General features: G+C 37.0%; 1 protein-coding gene across 1 annotated transcript in view; it reads right to left on the bottom strand.

Moving 5' to 3' along the window:
* The window catches only part of l(3)L1231 (zf-C3Hc3H domain-containing lethal (3) L1231), a 281,991-nt gene that overhangs the window by 98,808 nt on the left and 161,576 nt on the right, over positions 1-21,607 (bottom strand). Inside the window, exon 4 of the mRNA XM_090412243.1 lies at positions 616-713. Coding sequence (XP_090268369.1) covers positions 616-713 — 98 coding nt within the window. The remainder of the gene's footprint in view (positions 1-615; positions 714-21,607) is intronic.

Here is a 21,607-nt window from a genome sequence, read left to right as displayed (position 1 = left end):
TTCATTATAATTTGTCCAAATAAAGCCAGTTCAAGTCAACTGCAGGAACTCTGCAGCTATCTCTTTATACTTTTCCCCAACTTAGATCTCGACTTTCTTTCACATTAGTGTTTATTCAATGGTTTGAAAAGTGGTGACAATGGATGACCACTTCTCAAACTTTTTCGTTATATCATATACTGGGCATTTCAAATACTCATGCTTCTTATTCAATCACTCTTCCAACCAATAAGACAAAGGAAATTATCATCAAATAATAATAATATGAATATAACTATGGCATAATATAAAAACAAAGAAACATAAGTAATATACACAGCAAGTATAATATATATTAGAACCTTAATATTCAAATATATATATATATATTTTTTTTTCTTCTTTTTTTCTTTTTAAAGTAAACAGAAAAGAATGGTCATATGCATTCATCCACTAAGTCTAAAAAATTAGATGCAATGTTGTAATACAAATGTATGCTGCCCCTTTTAGCAGTATTGGTAGTTTTTTATTTATTTACTTACACAACACACTTTTTTTTTACCTTGAATTATAAGTTACTGTATGAAATTTAAAAAAAAAAAACAAAACAAAAAAAAACAGATTTTAAAAGGTTACGTCTTTCACAATGTCGTGTATATGGCAATGCTGTATGTTTACATAAAACATCTTCTTGCCTGTAGCAGCACATTCTTTTCTGATCTGGTGTTTTAATGCTGAAAAATATGAAACATGAATAGCTTATTAATTACCATTTAAGATACAGAAGTGGTGGTTATACATTTTAGATTTTAAGAAATAACTCATTTTTAAAATATAGTTGTCTTTATGAAACAGTTATTCTTTTATTAACAACTTAAATTTTTTTTTAATATTCAAGAATGCCTTGACCTGATCTTTATTATTATTATTACTGCAAAATATCAGTTCCTGAAATTCTGTAATCATAAAAATATCAGAGATGTCAGTCTGTCCCAGACTCCTTTAAATTTCTTAATGTACTTGAAGTGACATCCCCATATATCTTTTTCATCACTTCGTTACATTCTACAGCAGATTAGTTTTACTAACACAATAAAGATGTCTGGTAAGCTTGAGAAGTGGTAGAAATTAACACTTGCATATGCAGCCTTAAAACACACTGATGCAAGCATAAGTGTATAAGAGTATGTATATAGTTTGTGTCAATTTCTTTATACTCAAAAAATCGCTATCAAAGAGAAACATCATTAAATAAATGTATAATAAATACCTGATACTATTTTATAGCCAAGTAGCACATTATTTTCCACTAAAACTTAAAATTTTTTCAAGTGACTACAGACTTACAAGGATAAAGTCACAAGAGCTGCAGTAGTATAAATTAAAGATACCAAGAAATTATATACTTGTGCTATATTAGTATATAATTATATACTTTATAATTTATCCTTTATCTAAGTGTAAGCAAACAAAGTTTGCACCTGAAGTATTTTCAGGACTGGGGCAACTCATATACAGAAGCTAATGACTTCACATCACTTGCCTTAGTGTGAAGTCATCAGCATCTATATACAAGTTGCCCCAGTCCCAAAAATTCTTCAGGTGCAAACTTTGTTTGCTTAGACTTGGATAAAGGATTCAACCAAGTATATAATTTCTTGTTATCTTTAACTTATAGTATAACCAAGTGGAAAAATTTTCAACAGCTGCATTAGCAGCTTGCTCTTAAAGAGAGAATGAATTCTGTTTTTGAGCCCATACAGACTACCTTTTATGAATGCTATTGATTAAGGGTTTTAGTGGCCTGGCAGCTGTTCGTAATTCTTGTTGAAAGACTTATATGCTGGTTAAACATGATAACTAATATTAAGGAATTGACAGCGTACACTAGAAATATAAATTAAAAAAAAACTTTAATAAATACTTTCTGATATTTCGGCAACGTCACGTTGCCATCTTCTTGGGAACTTAAAATAAAGAACAGGTGCACGCAAGTGCTACATAACAGCAAATGAGAAATGAAGCGAGGAAACTACCATTTTCCTAAAGTCCTGATGGTCCCCCTGGTGGGCTATATTGGTAATTATTGGCCCTTGGGCTGAAGTTCTTCTGATATATGTTTCCACAATTTGGGGCAGTCTTATGCACCCAAATTTGTTGAGGTTTGGCATGTTCCTAAGGGCTGAGGCTGATTCCATGAATAGTCATTCATATTTGAACTTGCTGCGGTGTATTACTGTGGCTTTCTTCCACCTTATTCTATGGCGGGTATCCAGAGCATGGTCTGCAAGCCCAGAGTGGATGTACTGGTGAAATCGGATGTAGTCCTTGTGTTCTGAGATTCTGATATTTGCTGTCCTGCCTGTCTGGCCAAAGTAGGACAATTTACAGGGACCTGGTATACACCAGGTAGGTCTAGGGGAAGTGGTTGGTCTTTAGTGGAGCAGATAAGGGATGCCAATTTTCTATATGGTCTGTAGCAGGTGGTTAAGTCATGTTTTTTTTAGGATTTTGTTGATTTTTTCCGAGGTGCCTTGGATTTAGGGGATGGTGATGGATTTAGAGTAATCTTTTTTGTGAAGTGGGGGAGGTGGTTGTGGATAACTGGTTTAAGTATTTTTTGGATTTTTTTCCCCTTTTTTTTGGGGGGGGGGGTAGTCAGATAACTTCTGCGCTGTTGAATAGTGTCTTAATAACTCCATATTGTTGTGAGGGGGGATGGTTATTGCTTTTCACTTTTTCTAGGGTGTTGGTTATTTAAGTGTGTTAAGAAGGAGAGGAGTGTATCCAGGCCATGTGGCCAAATAGTGAACACATCATCAACATAGCAAAGCCATATGGTAGGTTTTTGTGGGGCTGAGTTTAAGGCTTTCTCTTCAAAAGTCTCCATAAAGAAGTTGGCCAAGGGTGAGGAAAGTGGTGAACCCATGGCTGTCCTCTCTATCTGTTTGTAGAATTTTTCCTGCCAAACGAAATAGCCTGAGTTCATTGTGAACTGAAATAGGGCTGAGATATTGGGAGGAAATTTAGCTTGGATTAGCTCTAAGGTTTCTTTTAGGGGGACATTTGTGAATAAGGAGGAGATGTCAAACTGACCATTATGTCATTATGTTGGAGTGTAAGGTTTTCTCTACTGGCTTTGAAGTGGGCTGAGTTTTTTATGTGTGAGGGTGTATTGCCAGTATAGTGTGAGAGCGCTTTGGCTAAATACTTAGCTAGTTTGTAAGAGGGGGAATCAATGCCATCCACTATGGGACATAATGGCACATTTCCTTTGTGTATTTTTGGAAGACCATATATACAGGGGGGGGGGGGTCTAGAGTTATATGGTTTTAGTCTGTTAGTAATCTCCACAGGCCAAGAAGTAACCTCGTCAAGGAGCCTATGGAGTTCTCTAATTTGTGAGTTGGTGGGATTGTATTCCATGGGGAGGTAAGTAGCTCGAGCTAATAGTAAAGCCTTAAGCTTACCTGTGTAGTCATTATGATTGAGTAGCACAGTGGCGTTCCCCTTATCTGCTTTGGTGATAACTATTTCTTTTTCTTCAATTCTTTTAGTGACTTGTATTCACTAATGGATATGTTGGTTTTTGGTGGTTTTGCTTTTGTGAGAACACAGGCTACATCCAATCTAATATCGTTGGCGATGTGGTTTGGAAGGTGGCGAATCCCCCGTTCAATCTGGATCATGAATTCCTCAGCCAGTAATTTCCTAGGAGCAATGGCAAAGTTGTGACCACATGACAGAGCGTTGAGTGCTTCAGGCTTCAAGGTAACTGACGAAAGGTTAACTACAGTGTTGGTTTGTAGTTTTTGTTTGGATGTCAAGTTCTTTTTTAGTTTATCAAACTTGTTGATCTGTCAACTCCGTATTCGTTCGAATTCTTTATTTGCTGCAGTACACGAGACGTCAAGTAGAATTGACCAAAGTTCGTGATTAAGTGTCTTTGAAAGCTAATCCTCTTGTGCTAAAATAGCTCTGTTTATGTCAGCTAGGGAACCGCATATAGTGGTAATTTGCTCCATAAGTAAAGCCTAGCTTGCCCGGTTGTAGATATGGAGAGCTTTCTGTGAAATGAAGCGGTGCTTCAATTTTACACAATTTGGGATTACCTGGTTATCCTGGCAGCATTTTAGAAAGGTCAGAAGATTCAGTTGTCTGGATAACTTCAGTTTGCTGTAATGGCGGGCCTTGCGTGCAAAGGAATCTCCGTGAATGATCGTAATTCTTGTTGAAAGGCTTATACGCTGGTTAATGTAATGACATAATGGTCAGTTTTGACATCTCCTCCTTATTCACAAATATCCCCCTCAAAGAAACCTTAGAGCTAATCCAAGCTAAATTTCCTCCCAATATCTCAGCCCTATTTCAGTTCACAATGAACTCAGGCGATTTCGTTTGGCAGGAAAAATTCTACAAACAAATAGAGAGGACAGCCATGGGTTCACTACTTTCCCCATCCTTGGCCCACTTCTTTATGGAGACTTTTGAAGAGAAAGCCTTAAACTCAGCCCTACAAAAACCTACCATATGGCTTTGCTACGTTGATGATGTGTTCGCTATTTGGCCACATGGCCTGGATACACTCCTCTCCTTCTTAACACACTTAAACTACCAAAACCCTAGAAAAAGAAAAACAATAGCCTCCCCTTCCTAGACACACTAGTTAGCTACCAACCTGATGGAACTTTGGTTTTCTCAGTTTATAGAAAACCCACCCATACAGGGAGATACATTCACTAACAATCCCCCCCCTCCTCACAACAATATGGAGTTATTAAGACACTATTCAACAAGGCAAAACTTATCTGTTCAAATGATCAAGCTCTAACCACTGAACTAAATCACATCCTTAACACTTTCTCAGCCAATGGCAACACCCCCCCCCCCCAAAAAAAAAATCCAAAAAATACTTAAACCAGTTATCCACAACCCACCTTCACCCCCCTTCACAAAAAAGATTACTCTAAATCCATCACCATCCCCTACATCCAAGGCACCTCGGAAAAAATCAACAAAATCCTAAAATAACATGACTTAACCACCTGCTACAGACCATATAGAAAATTAGCATCCATTATCTGCTCCACTAAAGACCAACCACTTACCCTAGACCAACTGGTGTATACCAGGTCCCTTCCAATTGTAAATTGTTCTACTTTGGCCAAACAGGCAGGACAGCAAATATCAGAATCTCAGAACACAAGGACTACATCCGATTTCACCAGTACAGCCACTCTGGGCTTGCAGACCATTCTCTGCATACCCACGACAGAATAAGGTGGAAGAAAGCCACAGTCATATGCCGCAGCAAGTTCAAATATGAAAGACTATTCATGGAATCAGCCTCAGCCAAATTTGGGTGCATAAGACTGCCCGAAATTTGGGAAACATATATCAGAAGAACTTCAGCCCAAAGGCCAATAATTACCAACATAGCCCGACAGGGGGGGGGGGGGGGGGCACCATCAGGACTTTACGAAAATGGTAGCTTCCTCGCTTCGTTTCTCATTTGCTGTTATGTAGCACTTGCGTGCACCTGTTCTTTACATTAAAGTTCCCAAGAAGATGGCAACGTGACGTTGCCAAAATATCGGAAAGTATTTATTAAAGTTGTTTTTAATTTATATTTCTAGTGTACGCTGCCATTTCCTTAATTATTAGTTATCATGGCAGCTGTTCAGAATTCTGGTTGTAGCCAGATACCAGGTCACCTGACAGATGATCTCAAAATATCAGTTAGAAACAAGCATCATGGGAAATTATTAGAATTAGTAAATATGACACATGGCCCAAACAAGGCATTTATCTCTCACTCTTTTTTTTTTTTTATGTATGCGTGTGATATATACACACACACACACACACACACACACACACACACACACACACACACACAGTTGGGTCTCTTTTTGTGCGTTAGATATGTTCCACAGAAAACCACAAATAAAAAATTGCACAAAAAAGATCTAACTTACATTGAAAAATTACGGATACGTTCCATAATTTTCTAAAACTGTATAAAACCGAAACACTGAATTAAAATAAACTAAAACTTGTATGAAAAATTCAGAAAATAAGAATGCTAAAGTTTGTTTTAAAGCTTTATTCATTTAATTTTTATTGAAAAGTAACAATTTTTTTTTTACTTTTTTTTCATCAGAATTATCGTCGCTATTAGACAATATTCAGAAATGTTTGCGAACAGGTGCGAAATCACTTTCATCACCAGAAGAAATAATCAGTGCATCAGTTCTGTGTGGTGAAGGCAATGGTTCTTCACAAACAGAATTAGCTTCGCCCTCGTTCTGTGCTGAGTGTTTTCTTCTGACAATGTAATCAGTGATTAAACTTTGTGATGATAATTTAATTAATTTTTTATACAGCTCGCGATATCCAGACATACAGTTCTTGGAATTTAAAGGCTCGTTCTGTATTGGTCATTAACAAGAAAATGATTTTTCAATTTATTGCACAGTTCAAGACCTTCTCGAATTATATTTGCAGTGAGGGAGAAAGGTGTTTCTTCCGCTTCACTATTGTTTTCTTGATCTTCGACGATATATAAAGTTAATCAATATCCAATAATATCATCGTCACCTAAGGCATTATCCACAAGCAATTTGTCTACATCATTCTGGCTAAATGTATCAAAACCTTCCCCACCAAATTCATGTGCCAAAGTAATGATTTCAGCTGATATTGTAGATGTTTGAATGGTTGCACTGTTTGTAACACATCCAGCAGCATTTAAAGTTTGTGGTCTTATTTCAGCGATAGCAGATGTAACATGATTTAAACAGTCCAAAATTATTTCCAAATGTCAGTTACTGTTAATGATTCATTTTCTAGCTTATCCAATATAAATGGAAAAGTGTGCTTAACGTAATATGTTTTTAAAAGTAGCAATTATGCCTTGATCTAATGGCTGAATAATGCTTGTTGTATTGCGTGGAAAAAACACTACCTGCACATTTGGATGTTCTAAATGTAGATGACTCGGTGCATTGTCAACAATTAATAAAACTTTAAAATCGAAAGCGTTTTGCTTCATATGTTTCCACTTCTGGTACAAAGCAATTACTAAACCATTCAGTAAATACAGCAGTTGTTACCCAGGCCTTTGTATTAGTCATCAAATGTATCGGCAGTTGTTTTAGATCTTTGTCTTTTAGAGCATGTGGTCTTAGAGATCAATTTACTAGGAGGATTTCAACATTTGATCCCCTGATCCATTGCTACAAAGTAACAATATTACTCGATCTTTGCTTGCTGTAAACTCACTTGCTTTTTTCTCAGACTTCGCGATGTAAGTTTTCAACTAGGCATTTTCTTCCAAAACAATCCTGTTTCGTCAGAGTTAAACACTTAATCAGGACAATATCCACCATCTTCAATAACTCTGGCTAACTTCTCTTGAATGTTTGGCTGCTTCTTAATCTGCTGCTGCAATCTTGCCTGTAATCTTCACGTTATGAAGTACATTCCTTTTTAAAAACCCGGTTAGCCACCATCCTTTGATAGCCGAAAATTCTTTATCAGTCTGGAAAGCAGAAGTGGATGGCTCCAATTGCTTCATCTGTTCATAAAACCGAAGAGCTTTTTAGTAATTAAATGACCACTTATAGGAATTCTTCAATCCAAATTACGAGTGCTCGTTCCGTTTTATTCTAATAAAGCATCTCTTGAGTACGATGATAATTTGGCTCTTAGTTTTGTGCCAGAAATGACAGATTTTAAATTAAATTAAAATGTTTACTAATCATCGTAGATCCCTCTCCTTTTGCTAAGCAATCTAAAATTGCAATTTTCATTTCCAAAGATTTTCAATTGCTTTTTTTTCTCCATTGGGCCAAAGTAAATCTTTAAAATAAAAATTAGCAAAATTTAGACTTTATAATGAAAAGCCAAACACTTTACTTACATGCAAAATTAAACTTCACCGACACTCACTGCTTACACGTTATGCCAGAATGTGCTGCAATACATTGTTCATTATGTACAACGGAGAAACCCGAATTTGCATGAAATATGCACTGCATAACTTCAAAACCGCATAAAAAAGATACGCATAAAATGAGACCCGAGTGTATATAAATACACACACAACTGTAATGGGGTTTAGCTTTATTGCTAGTTTTAAATTTTAATTTTACATTTGATAATTTTAATACGCTGTAACACAAAAATAACCCCATTCCTTCATTTTAAAAATTTGTGAAGGGTAATGTAAAGACTGATGTGTCACACTATCAATCTATTAGTATCTCTGGAGGTGATTTTGGAAAAGTTGGTAAGAGATTGCATACAGAGAATGAATGAATAACATGAGTTTACTAAGGGAAGGTTACATTTGAGAAACTTGCTCACACTCTATAAGAATATTACTGTTGAGCTAGACATGTAGAGTGGATACACAATTATACTTTTGAAATTTGCTTTGAAAAAATTAAGCTTTTGAAAAGGCTTTTGACATAATACAGCATGGAAGATCACTGCATAAACTGGAGAATATGGGATCAGACTATGAAATATTAGCGTGGATAGGAGAATGGCTTACTGACAGATATCAAAAAGTGATATGTGGGGGATGTGAGTCTGGAAAATTTTGGCCTGCAAAGTCAGTCCATACCATCCCTGGGAATTGACAAGTGCAGAGTACCACCCTTCTAGTGGGATGTGCTGTCTGGCTTTGGTCAGCCAATGGTACACACCATTTCCTCTTATGAGGGATAGCATCTTTGATAGGTTTTTCTTGCTTGCTACAATGGAAACTAGAATTAGAAAGGAACTTTCCTTGCTTAGGATAATACCACAAGGATCGCCACCACTGACTCTACCTGCTGTATCTTCTAATTGTGACCAAGGTCCATTTCCATATTCCTACTGCCCTCATTCTTTTTCCTCTGCTTGAGGTCTGGGTGTTCATCAATCATCTAAGCATCCTGACAAGGCAAATGCTCTTATCTCTGTAGGATGGGCTAAGGCTAAATGCATCCCAGAAGTGTGAGCTATTACTTCAAGGAAGGTCGACCTATTAATAGTGGGTGAACAAAACATCAATACAGCTTTTTCATCTGTTCTATCTTATAGATCCTCTAATGCAATTAAATCATACAGAAAATTAGAAAGTTATAGATCATTAGTTAAGACAATGCTAGATGAATTTATTCATTTAGTAATGATTAGTAATTCATAGCCCATATAAATACATATTCTTTGAATGAAATTTCTTTAGAATCTTATTTGCTTCAAGTCTGTACAAACTTCCACTGGACTCCAATTGTCGTCATCACTTAAGGATATTATTTCTAAAGCTTTGCTTAATCTAATTACATTGTTCCTCTTGTAAATAGTTATATTAAACAAATCTTTTATCAAAAATGGCGTTTTCCAGCTGGTTTGATGGATTAATCCTATGGAGAACATTGCGGTGTCCTCTCGTAAAAAAACAGGAAAAGAGAATATGCTTGTATGAAGGATATGTATAAGTGAAATGGAGGTATATCAACAAGATTAACATTGGAAAGAAAATTAATCAACCATCTTCCGATCAGTTTTCAGATTTTGCAGCCTTCAGAGTCGAGTATTCATTCTCTGCTTCGCCACCTGTATTTAAGTCTAATAGTTTTGATCATTCTCCAATACATTCAAATTGTCTTTATTACAAGATTGAACAATCAAAAATTACAGTTGCCATTCTACAAAATTCTTCTGCTCTTGGTGCTAATTTTACTGCAATTAAGTTAAAGAGTATTCCTCTTAAGTATAGGACATATTAAATTTCTTGTTTATTAACAATATTCCTCCATTGCTTCAAAAGTCAAGAACTATTTTCATTCCTAAAAAATTAAATGCTATTCATCCGTCTCAGTACAGACCTATTACTATAGCTCCCATATTTCTTACACTATAGAATAACATGTATTCCACAGTAACTAATCTTTTTATTATGTAAATATTTTGTTTTATATATCATAAGGCATCATCAGAACAACTAACGAACAACAATGTGAACTGAATTCAAAAAACAGTAGTAAACATGCTTAATTAGAATCCCTCTATGTATACAGTTGTGTGTTCATGGATTTAAAACTACTGGGCACAAACAAGGGCTCACTTTAGTGAGTACGGCCATGGCAAACCCGAGGTACCCGATGCTGGAACATGCCTTACTTCATGTAATATACATCTGTTATATTATCTGTAGACTGGTCCCTCCCTTTTTTTTCTTTCCTTCTTTCTCCTTCGCCCAATGTAGAGTATTCGAGGGCTAGGGGTGAATCTTTCCTATTTTGCTATTTCATCTTATGTGGAAAGGGCCTTTGCAACCCTACCACTTTCTTCTTTCAGTGACTTCACTCCAAAATGGTAATATGGTTGTACCTTATAACGCATCTCATACTGCATCGGCTGTCGCACAGAATAATCAGAGCCGCGTTCAGGGCTTAAGCAGAGGGTCCTGTTCAAGAAATATATTACAGTCTCCCTCAAAAGTCAGTGATACTGTGAATGAGCAACACAGAAGGTATAAGATTAATCTTAGAAAGGAATTTTACATAGGCACATGGAATGTTCGGGGTTTACAGATGGGTACTCTTGAGATTGTCTGTAAAGAGATGGATAGGTATAAAATTTACATCTTGGGAATCAGAGACTAGATGGAATGGAGAAGGTCACTTCAAAAGACAGGATGGTAAGCTAGTTATTTACTCAGGTGGTTACTCAAAACATCATAGGGTAGCTGTGATACTGAAGACAACTCAGGCAAAAAAGCCTTCTTGGTTATAACCCCATTAATGATAGGATACTCTCTATTAGAACTTAAGGCTTAGACTACCAATGTATCAATTGTGGTAGTTTATGCACCCACACATGGATAGGCCAGAAAAAGAGAGTGAGGAATTCTATGAAAACTTACAGTTTGTAAGTTTTCATAGAATTTGGACTGCCTATCAAGGAGAGACATAATGTACATCTTAGGGGACTTAAATGCAAAAGTGGGAAAGAGTATCAGAGTCAGGCCGGAGTGTGGCATGTTTGGTCTGGGTGAATGCAATATCCATGGTGAAAGACTGCTGGAATTTGCCCATGCTAACAGATTAGTTATTACCAATACCTGCTTCCAGAAACATCTGTGACGGACCTATACTTGGACATCTAATATTGATAGGTCAAGGCACTAGATTGATTACATCCTGGCTCTCCAGAGGTGGAAGACAAGCATCTCTTATGTGCATACTTGTCCTGGAGCAGATTTTGGTACAGACCATCAGCTAGTAAGAGCCAAAGTAAGACTAAGACTCTGAAAACTTCCAGGTCAGGCACATACCACTAGATTGGATGTCGGAGTAATTCCAAGTGGATTCACAGAAGAAACATCAACTCGGCTGGATGATTTTTTGGAAACCAATGAGGAAAACTCACCAGAAATACTTTGGGAAGGAGCCAAGGTGATAATATAGTATACAGCAAAGAAGTATCTCGGCCCAATAAGAAAACCAAGAGACCCATGGATATCAGATTCAACATGGGAACTAATCAAAAGAAGGCAGCTGGAAAAACAAAGAGACACAGGGACTGAAGAATACAAGCGATTACATAGAGCAGTCAGAAGAGCCATCAAGCAGGACAAGGAAAGTTCTACACTAATAAATGTGAAGAAATAGAGTTCCAGATGAGAAGGCATAATTATAAAAGGATGTTTTATTTAGTTCGTGACTTAAAGCACAAGTTTAAGCCTAAATTGAATGTCATCAAAGACAGGTATGGATCATTACTAACAGAAGAGTTGAAAATCAAAAACAGATGGAAAGAATACTGTGAGGAACTATACAGCAGAGTGGATAAAGAAAATGTGGAGTCCTCCCACCAAGAAAATTTTGATTTGGAACCTCCTCCACTTAGGCATGAAGTTGAAAGAGCAGTTAAGCAGCTTAAAGCAATAAGGTCCCAGGTGCAGATGAAATCTCAGCAGAGTTAATTAAGGCCACAGGGGATGGAGGTATAAGAGTGTTTCATAGATTGCAAGGACATGGGAGACAAGATCATGGCCTAGAGACTGGAATAAGTCAGTTTTCATACCACTACATAAGAAAGGTGATATGAAGGCATGCAAGAATATAGAACTATTAGTTTGATATCTCATGCAAGCAAAATTTTATTAAAGATCATGCTAAATAGGATTGAGGCCAAAGTTGAGGCAGGATGCCCGAGGAACAAGCAGGTTTTCGGAAAGGTAAGGGCACCAGAGATCAGATCCTTTGCCTTAGACAGATCATAGAAAAATATAAAGAATTCAGACTCCCTCTGGTAATGTGTTTCTTAGACTACTCTAAAGCTTTTGACTGTGTTGAGCATGTGAAACTGTGGGAAGTAATGTAAACAATGGGTTTTCCTTAACACACTACCAGGTTGATAACCAACTTGTATAAGGAGCAAGAAGCCACGGTAAGAACAGGTGTTGGATTGACTGACTGCTTCAAGTTGGAAAAGGAGTTGGGCAAGGATGTTTACTTCCTCCTCACTTGTTTAGTATATATGCAGAGGACATCATGAGGGAAGCATTGGATGAGCTCAGGACAGGAATTAGGATAGGCGGTAGATTGATCAGTAATCTGAGGTATGCTGATGATACAGTACTCCTTTGTAATGACATGGAAGAACTAGGACTAATTCTTGACAAAGTTAACAAGATCAGTAATAACAGAGGACTTCAACTCAATCCTAGCAAGACAAAAATCATGGTTCTCAAAGGAAAAATAAACAGAGAAGCTCTTGAGAAACGAGTGTACCTTAATGGAGAAAGAATTGAGGAAGTCAGTAAGTCTGAGTACCTGGAATCCCATCATTAATGTGAAGAATTACTCTTCACATGATGTCAGAAAAAGGTTAGGAATGGCTAAAACAACAGTCAGAGACATGTCTAAAATCTGGAAGGATAGATCTATCTCCATGGGAACAAAGTTGAGGATTTTGGATGCAGTTGTTTTTCCAACAGCGACTTATGGATGTGAGACTTGGAACCTAAAGAAGTCAGATAAGAAACGAATATCTGCTTTTGAGATGTGGTGTTATAGAAGGCTGTTGAGGATATCATATACTGAAAGGCATACAAATGAATGGGTGTTAGAAAAGATCAGTAGAACTTTAAGGCTCCTTAAGGATATTGACAGAAGAAAATTAAAATATTTTGGACACACAGAAAGGATAGAAGGAGGACTTCTCAGAACAGTGACAGAAGGTAAAGTTCCTGGAAAAAGAGGCAGGGGTAGACCATCGATGAGATGGATGGATGGCGTGTGTGGAGTGACTGATCTTCAGAGAGTTGAGGCTGTCAGAAAAGCAAACAACAGGACTACATGGTGAGGCCTGGTGTGGCACATCACTGAGCATCGGCGTGACCATACGGCATCTGTAGATGCCCAGTGAACATAGTAGTAGTAGGGCACAAACATGGTACTCGGTATACGCCAAGTAGCATCATTGGTGAGAATCTGATGCTACTTGGGTTGTATAACTTATCTTACTATGGACAAACAGGAAGATCGATAAATAAACGTATCTCTGAACATCAAGGGCTACATCAACCTTATGAAACCTCACAAATCTGGCCTTGCACAACATGGAATCAAAAATGCTAAACACAGGATCCAATAGCAAAATGCCAAGTTACTACACAGATCCGCACACAAACAAGAATGGTTATATAAAGAAAGTGAGTGCTGAAGCCCTACTTCATAGACCCTTAATCAAAATGACTTGTCTCACAATTCCAAAAGTATATGAAATTATTATCCTCAATTGTCTTTATTGTTATCCTCAATTGTGATTTATCTGCTATATTTTTTTTCATTTTAATTTCAGCGTAGTAATTTTTAATCCACGAACTTGCATACTACTGTTTTTTATTTTTTGAATTCAATTTCTATTGTTGTTGGTTAGTTGTACTCATAAGCCAAATATTTACATAATAAAAAAGTTATTTACAGTGGAATACGTGTTATTCTATAGTTATGGATACCCCACAGGTTTCACTATATTAAAAAAGTTCTTAGACTATTCCACAAAATATTGGACATATGTTATTTTGAACATATATTTCCTCGTGATGTTAAGCAAAGAGCCTTCATTCCTGCTGATGGATCTGCTGAAAATATCATCATATTAACCACCATAATTTCTAAAGCTCATTGATGTTTATTCTACTTACGAGGGTGGTCTGAAAAGTTCTCAGCTAAAAACAAAAAAAAAAACTAATTTATAATTTCAAAATTTTTATTTTTCAACATAATCTCCCTTAAGACTAATACATTTATTCCAGTGATGTTCAGCACTGCTATCCTGTCCCTGTAGTGGTTCTCAGTAAGATCTGCAAAATACCCCTCTACAGCTGCAATCACCTCTTGATTCGAAGAAAAACGCTGACCAGCGAGGAACAGCTTTAGTTTTGGGAAGAGATAGAAGTCAGAGGGAGCCAAATCTGGGGAATAGGTGGATGTCCCAATAATTCATAGTGCAGATCCCTTAATTTTCCAATTGCCAAAAACACCTTTGTGGGCAGGAGCACTGATCTGATGAAAAATGATTTTTCTTCCCTTCTGCAAACCAGGTCTTTTCACATGAATTTTTTCGTCTAGTCTGGTTAAAAGATCGGAATAATATTCCCTGGTTATTGTTTTACCCTTTTCAAGATAATTAATTAACAAAATGCCTTTAGCATCCCAAAACACTGATGCCATGACCTTTCCTGCTGATGGAACCGATTTTGTCTTCTTTGGCAGTGAACAAACTGCTTCTGTCCACTGTTTTGATTCTAGTATGTAATGGTGAATCCAAGTCTCAACCATAGTAATAAATTGATGGACAAAATCAGTTTTATTCTTGTTAAAACACCCCAAGCATCGTTCAGAGATTTTCATGCAAGTGCATTTTTGATCTGCTGTGAGCAAGCGTGGCACCCATCTTGCGCACTTCAAATTCTTCATGCAAAAGATACCCTACACGTTCTTTTGAAATGCCTATAGTCTCAAGCAATTTCACACACTTGACTTGCCGGTCATCCAATACCATATCGTGCACTTGATCAATGATTTCTGGTGTTGTCACACTTTTTGGACGTCCTTCACGTGGATCATCTTCAAGGCTGGTACGGAAATGTTTAAACTCGGCAGCCCATTTCTTAATTGTCAAAAACAAAGGAGAAGAGTGCCCATTAACTTTTATGAACTTTGAATGAATTTCTTTTGGCGTTAAACCTTCTTTTACAAAGAATTGTATAACTGCACAATAATGAATTTTATCCATTTCAAGGGATACAAACAACACTTTTGCTTCAAACAGCTGTATAAAACAAACTACTTGACAGAATGACTTGCAATTTCACATGGATGCTTATGACAGATGTAACCAACTTAGAAAAAAAAAAAAAAAAACTTGCTGATAGTGTTGCTATCTATAGTCGTGACCGAGAACTTTTCAGACCACCCTCGTGTGACTACTTTGTTAGATTTACAGAAAATCTTTTGACAGTGTCTCTCATATTGCTATTCTTGAAGCACTTTCAAGGGTTGACTGTCTTGTTCTTTTTAAAGATTATATTTCTGTATTATATAATAAGTCATCTATTGCAATAAGTATTGGAGATATAACATCATCTATTCCTTCTATGTATGACATTAGACAGGGAGATTCCTTATCATTTATCATTAATATTGTTATTGATGGCTTAATCTATGCTACCATACATTGGTTTCAATTTGAATGGATGCCAAATAAATGTGATAGTGTTTTTTTTTTTTTTTTTTTTTTTTTTTTTTTTTTTTTTTTTTTTTTTTTTTTAACAAATGATTTTATACTTGTTGCTGAAACTAAGATTGGTCTTGAGGAGTTGTTAGACTCTGCTGCTCAGAATTTTACTCCCAGAGTTTCTTGCTATTAATAAAGGCAAATCTTTTACCATCATCCTAATACCATCAGGTCATGATAAGAAAATGAAAGTCCAGGACCACACCTTTAATGTTTCTAACCAGGCTCTAAAACCTATCAGTATTCTGGATAAGTGGTGGTACTTGAGATTAATGTTTTTGGCTGCTGGTCAAGTCAACTTTCAACATTTCTGGATAACCTTCGTAAAGCTCCACTGAAGTCTCAGCAATGAATTAGGTTATTAAATCAATTTGTTACCTAAATTATTCCATTCTTTAATACTAGGGAAAACCGACTTTGACCATCCTGAATAGACTAGATAAACAAGTACATCAAGCAGTTAGATCTTGGTTAGACTACCATACGATGTTCCAGTTGCTTATTATCTTCATGCGGCATTAAATCTGGTTGATTAGGAATTCCTGCAAAGAGATGGATGGTTCCTTGCTTAAAATATCTAAGGTTAAATAAACTCCATTATTCATCTTCACCTTTTCCCACAGCTGCCTTTAGAACTCCTTTGATTCAGTGACAATTAACTAAACCACTATGTTGGACTATTGATAATGGAATGCATATTGTTTCTAATTCTCTTGAAAGGAAGAGATAAGAAAGACTTCTATATCTCGCAGTTGAGGTAAACCCTTCAGTGGCTCAGAGAGGGTTCCGTCTCAACATCTTTGGGTATGTGAAGAAACAAGAATGTTGTCTGGATGGAAGTATATAGATCTGGTCAGAGCTAGGATAAATGCCCTTCCTACCAAGGCTCATATAGCCCATGGTAGGCATAATATAGATACTTCATGTAGGACTGGATGTGGGTTCAGAGAGACTATGACCCATATATCTCAATGTTGTTGCTTTAGAACCCACAACATTAAAGTTAAAAGACATAATGCAATATATACCATCATAAAGAGCCAACTAGAACAGAAAGGATGGTTAGTGAGAAAGGAGCCAAATAGCAAGACTGAGGTAGATATAAGAAAGCCTGATCTTTTGGTATCAAGAGATGGTAGCATCACCGTCTTGGATACCCAAGTCTGTGGATCAAACCAAGATCTAGGATGGATGGTTCCTTGCTTAAAATATCTAAGGTTAAATAAATTCTATTATTCATCTTCACCTTTTACCACAGCTGCCTTTAGAACTCCTTTGATTCAGTGAGAATTAACTAAAACGCTATGTTGGACCTTCTTTGGTTAAAAATATCCCTTCCCCACTCAGTCAAATTCATCTGCTGTCAGCATCTCTGTCTTCAGGATCTGTACAACTGGAAGAGGAAAGCCAGTTGGTGTTATGGACATTAAAATCATCTAGGAGGATGATTTCACTATTGGGAGAATGGGACTGGGGGAAACGAACTTTTGAGGAGAGTAAATTAAAGAGCTTGGAGTGGTTGATGGTATTAGGAGAGCGATAGAGACAGCAGATGAATTTGACTGAGTGGGGAAGGGATATACCAGATAACCCAAATCACTCCCAAAATACCCTAAATCTCTTCCTTACCAATGACCCTTCCAAATATACAGTGAATGTAGTGAGCCCCCTAGGTAATTCTGACCACAACCTAGTGCTCATCTCCTGCCCCATGCAACAATGCTTACACAGTCACACCTGCATAAAAGTAGTTTGGCATTATAACAGTGCCAAATGGGACAGCCTCTGAGACTACCATGCTTCATTCCCATGGCTGGACTATTGTTTGCAGTCTTCCAATCCAAACATATCACCAAAGTAATCTTCACTGGCATGAAAACATATATTCCCCACACTTCTGAACTGCTGTCCCCTATCCAAACCCTAGTTCTCCAAAAGATGTGCCAAGGTTGTACAAATGAAAAACCAGGCATACCACAACTGGCTCAAATTAAGAACTCCATCCTCCTTCAGTGCTTATACCGAAGCCTGAAACAGATGCAAAAAAATTATTGATGATTCCAAAACAGAATTTGAACGGGCAAAAAGCAGGAAACTTGCAGCCTGTCTTAGCGGCAGTCATGCCTTTTGGTCTCTTGCCAAAGCAATTGGTCGCAACTTTTGCCATTCACTACTCCCGTCCCTATCATACCCAGATGGCTCAATTGTAACATCACCCACAGAAAAAGCTAATCTCCTGGCTTCACACTTTGCCTCCAATGTATGCATAACTGACAATGGCAAATGCCTCCCAATCATTCCAACTGCCTAATATACAATGCCCCCTGTATCCTTTTGCCAGAAAGATCATAAACCTGTTTCAAAATTAGACACAAAAAAGCTCCTGGTCCTGGTGGCATTCCTCCAATTGTCCTGAAGGTCTGTGCAGCAGAACCGATTCCTATCCTATGCCATCTGTATACACTCTTTTACTCCACTGATATATATATATATATATATATATATATATATATCCAAAAGCCTGGAAATTGGCCTATATTCAAAATTTATCACCCTTTTTGGGCCCATTCCCAAAAAGGGTGATAAATCGCTGCCATCTAACTACCGCCCTATCTCCTCACCTCAATCCTATCTAAAGTGATGGAGAAAACCATCAATTCTCAACTTCTACTCTACCTTGAAGCCAGCTATTAAGCAACCACCAGTACAGATTCCATTGATGCCGATCAACAGGTGACCTGCTCTCATATATCACCCATCTCTGGACATATGCCATGGAAAAATTTGGTGAATCCCAAGTAGTTGCACTTGATATCTCTAAAGCCTTTGACTGGGTCTGGCACAAAGGCTTACTAAGCAAACTTACATCATTTAGACAGTTTCGGGACTTCTGCAGATAGAATGCCAACTTTCTGTCTAGATACACACTATGTGTGATGGTAGATGGCTTCCTATCCTCCCACCATCCAACTAATGCTGGGGTCCCACAAGGTTCAGTTCTCTCACCGACCCTCTTCCTTCTGTACATCAGTGACCTACTTCGGTTGATCTCCAACCCAATACACAGTTTTGCAGATGACAGCACATTCACATTACACTCCCCCCCCCTTTCATTTGATAAACCTTACCCTGCACAATTCACTTCTTCAACCCACAGAGCATCAACTACAACTTCCCTTAATTCGGACCTCCAAAACATCCTCTGATGGGCTCAGATAACCTTGTCAATTTCAACGCTAGTAAAACCCAGTTCTGTCTTATTTCCCACAAAAAAGAACCATTTCCCCCCAGCATTATTTGATAACACTCAAATTCCCAGACAAGATGAAATCTCTCTTCTCGGAATTACCATGACATCAGGCCTCTCCTGGCAGAAACACATCACAACCATTGCATCCTCAGTTTCCAAAAAAACTAGGCTTTCTCTTTTGCTCAAGACATTACTTTACTTCAAAACAGCTGTCAACCTTATACAAATCACAAATCCATCCAGCTATCGAATACTGTTCTCACATTTGGAGTGGGGCTCCTAAAAGCTCCCTCAAAAGGCTTGACTCAATAGAGAGGAGAGCAATTAGACTGATAAATGATCCATCTCTTACCAACTCACTCCCCCCACTTTCACACTGATGTTTATTCTCGTAGATAGGCTTATACGTTGGTTATGCATTTCTAAATCACTTAGGGAATTGAAACAACGTAGATCCGAATATAAATTAAATAATACTTTAATAGATATTTCCGATATTTCGGCAATGTCTCATTGCCATTTTCTAAAGGAACTTACAAAAAGGCAGGGGCACACAGGACCTAACAATACAGTAACTGGAAATGAAGATATGAAGCTATCGTTCTCCTAGAAGTCCTGATGGTGCCCTCTGGCGGGCTAAGTAGGCGTTATTGGCCGTTGGGCTGAAGGTCTGCTGATGTATGTCTTCTTCCCTTATCCACTCTACCAAAGACCAACCACTTCCCCTAGACCTACTTGGTGTATACCAGGTCCCTTGCAGCTGTAAACTGCAAGGGACCTGGTATACACCAAGTAGGTCTAGGGGTAAACAGGCAGGACAGCGAATATCAGAATTTCTGAACACAAGGACTACATCTGGTTTTACAAATATAGCCATTCTGGTCTTGCAGACCATGCTCTGGATACTTGCCACAGAATACGTTGGAAGAAAGCAAAAATAATACACCGGAGCAAATATAAATTCGAAAGATTATTCATGGAATCAGCCTCTGCCCTAAGAAACTCTCCAAACCTCAACAGATGTTTAGTCTCTGCAATTTGTATATTCTATAAATATTTTCATAGAAAATGCTCATCTGAAACAGCATCAATAATTCCCCTACTCGGTATTAAACCCATTGGAACACGTACAGCCACCTCCCAACATCCCTTCACAGTACACCTTGAAACCCACAGAACAAGTTTCTTCCTCCTTCATCCCTGCTACTGCTGAACTATGGAACAGTCTTCCCCCTGATGTATTTCCCATGGAATACAATATACAGACTTTTAAATAGAATGTCAACAAGTTTCTCCTTTCCCATCCCACTACCCATATACGGTACTAAATACTATAGGTTGACCAGCCAACCTCTCATATATGGGCCCAACATAAAAAAAGGTAGGGGAGAATGAAGATAAGAGAAGGTATGGCATCTGGTGTGAGTGGTGTGGCCTCCATCGATGTGTCCCTGACTCCCTGTATGTCTCTTATATGATAATAATATAGATGCTCAGTATGATTCTAATTAAATGAATTAACTTGCATTTTTTATAAGAGACTAAGAGTAAGATATATCCAAAAAATTTTATTTGGAAAAATATTACTACATTAACAAATTGGATTAATAACTATTCCAGCCTCCTTTAAAAGCTGAGCAGTGTTTGCTCCCCTTATCCCAAAGTTTTTTAGAATAAATGTCTCCACTCCACAAAGGCTTATTTATTTAGTCAATTTCAACTACATGAAAAGTGCCTTCATTTATTTTGCATGTTTCCTCCAACTTCTGTGATAATCATAGTCCTGAACATTTCTATGCCAATAACAGTAATATTACAAATGAATGTTCATTATGTGAACATTTCTGCAAATTTGTCTTTTGTGCATATATATTTTTTTACTTCGAAATTAATTCCGATTTGCTTTAAAACAGAGTATAGAATTCATTTTTGTCGTAAAACAAATAATTTAAAACCAAAAAAAAAAAAAAAAAGTCTACTGTATCCAAAATAAATTCCAAGCAATTACTCACTGACTGTATTTGCCAGATGCAACTGGAAAACACAGTCAATCATCCGAGGTTGAATCATCAGTTGAGGTATCTCTGTAATTTACAGAATTTGCTTAAAGACAGCTTAGAAATTAGTCTGATATAACATACCAAGGACATTTTAATCAGAAGCTGCGATTTTTTTTTTTTTTTAAAAGTAAATAATGTAGATAAATGTCTTGTCAAGCTACAAGAAAATGACCAACTGAATAGAAGTCAAGGTGATTTTAAATTCAAGTTCTGTTACTCCAATGGTTACAGTGCTGTCAATTTTCATTAAAAAATGTGTAATTCAATAACTTTAATACATTCATTTTCATAGATAATATAATTTTAATCTTCAATAAAAAAAAATGATGGGATAAAAGTGAAGTGTGTAGGGAATCTTGTGAGCTTGCACATCCTTTAATATTAGGGTTCAAGCTAACACAAAATTATAAATTAAAATTCAGTAAGATAAGAATATATTTGTATTTGCAGAACAATGTAAACACAAGGAACATTAATTACATTATTTTATTATTATATTTTTTAATATTAT

Source organism: Typopeltis vanoorti, chromosome 22, assembly GCF_054136105.1.
Source record: "Typopeltis vanoorti isolate ZY-2024b chromosome 22, IOZ_Tvanoo_1.0, whole genome shotgun sequence".
Taxonomy (NCBI): domain Eukaryota; kingdom Metazoa; phylum Arthropoda; class Arachnida; order Uropygi; family Thelyphonidae; genus Typopeltis; species Typopeltis vanoorti.
The sequence above is the reverse complement of the archived record's forward strand: the minus strand, read 5'-3'. Positions and strand labels throughout refer to the sequence as shown.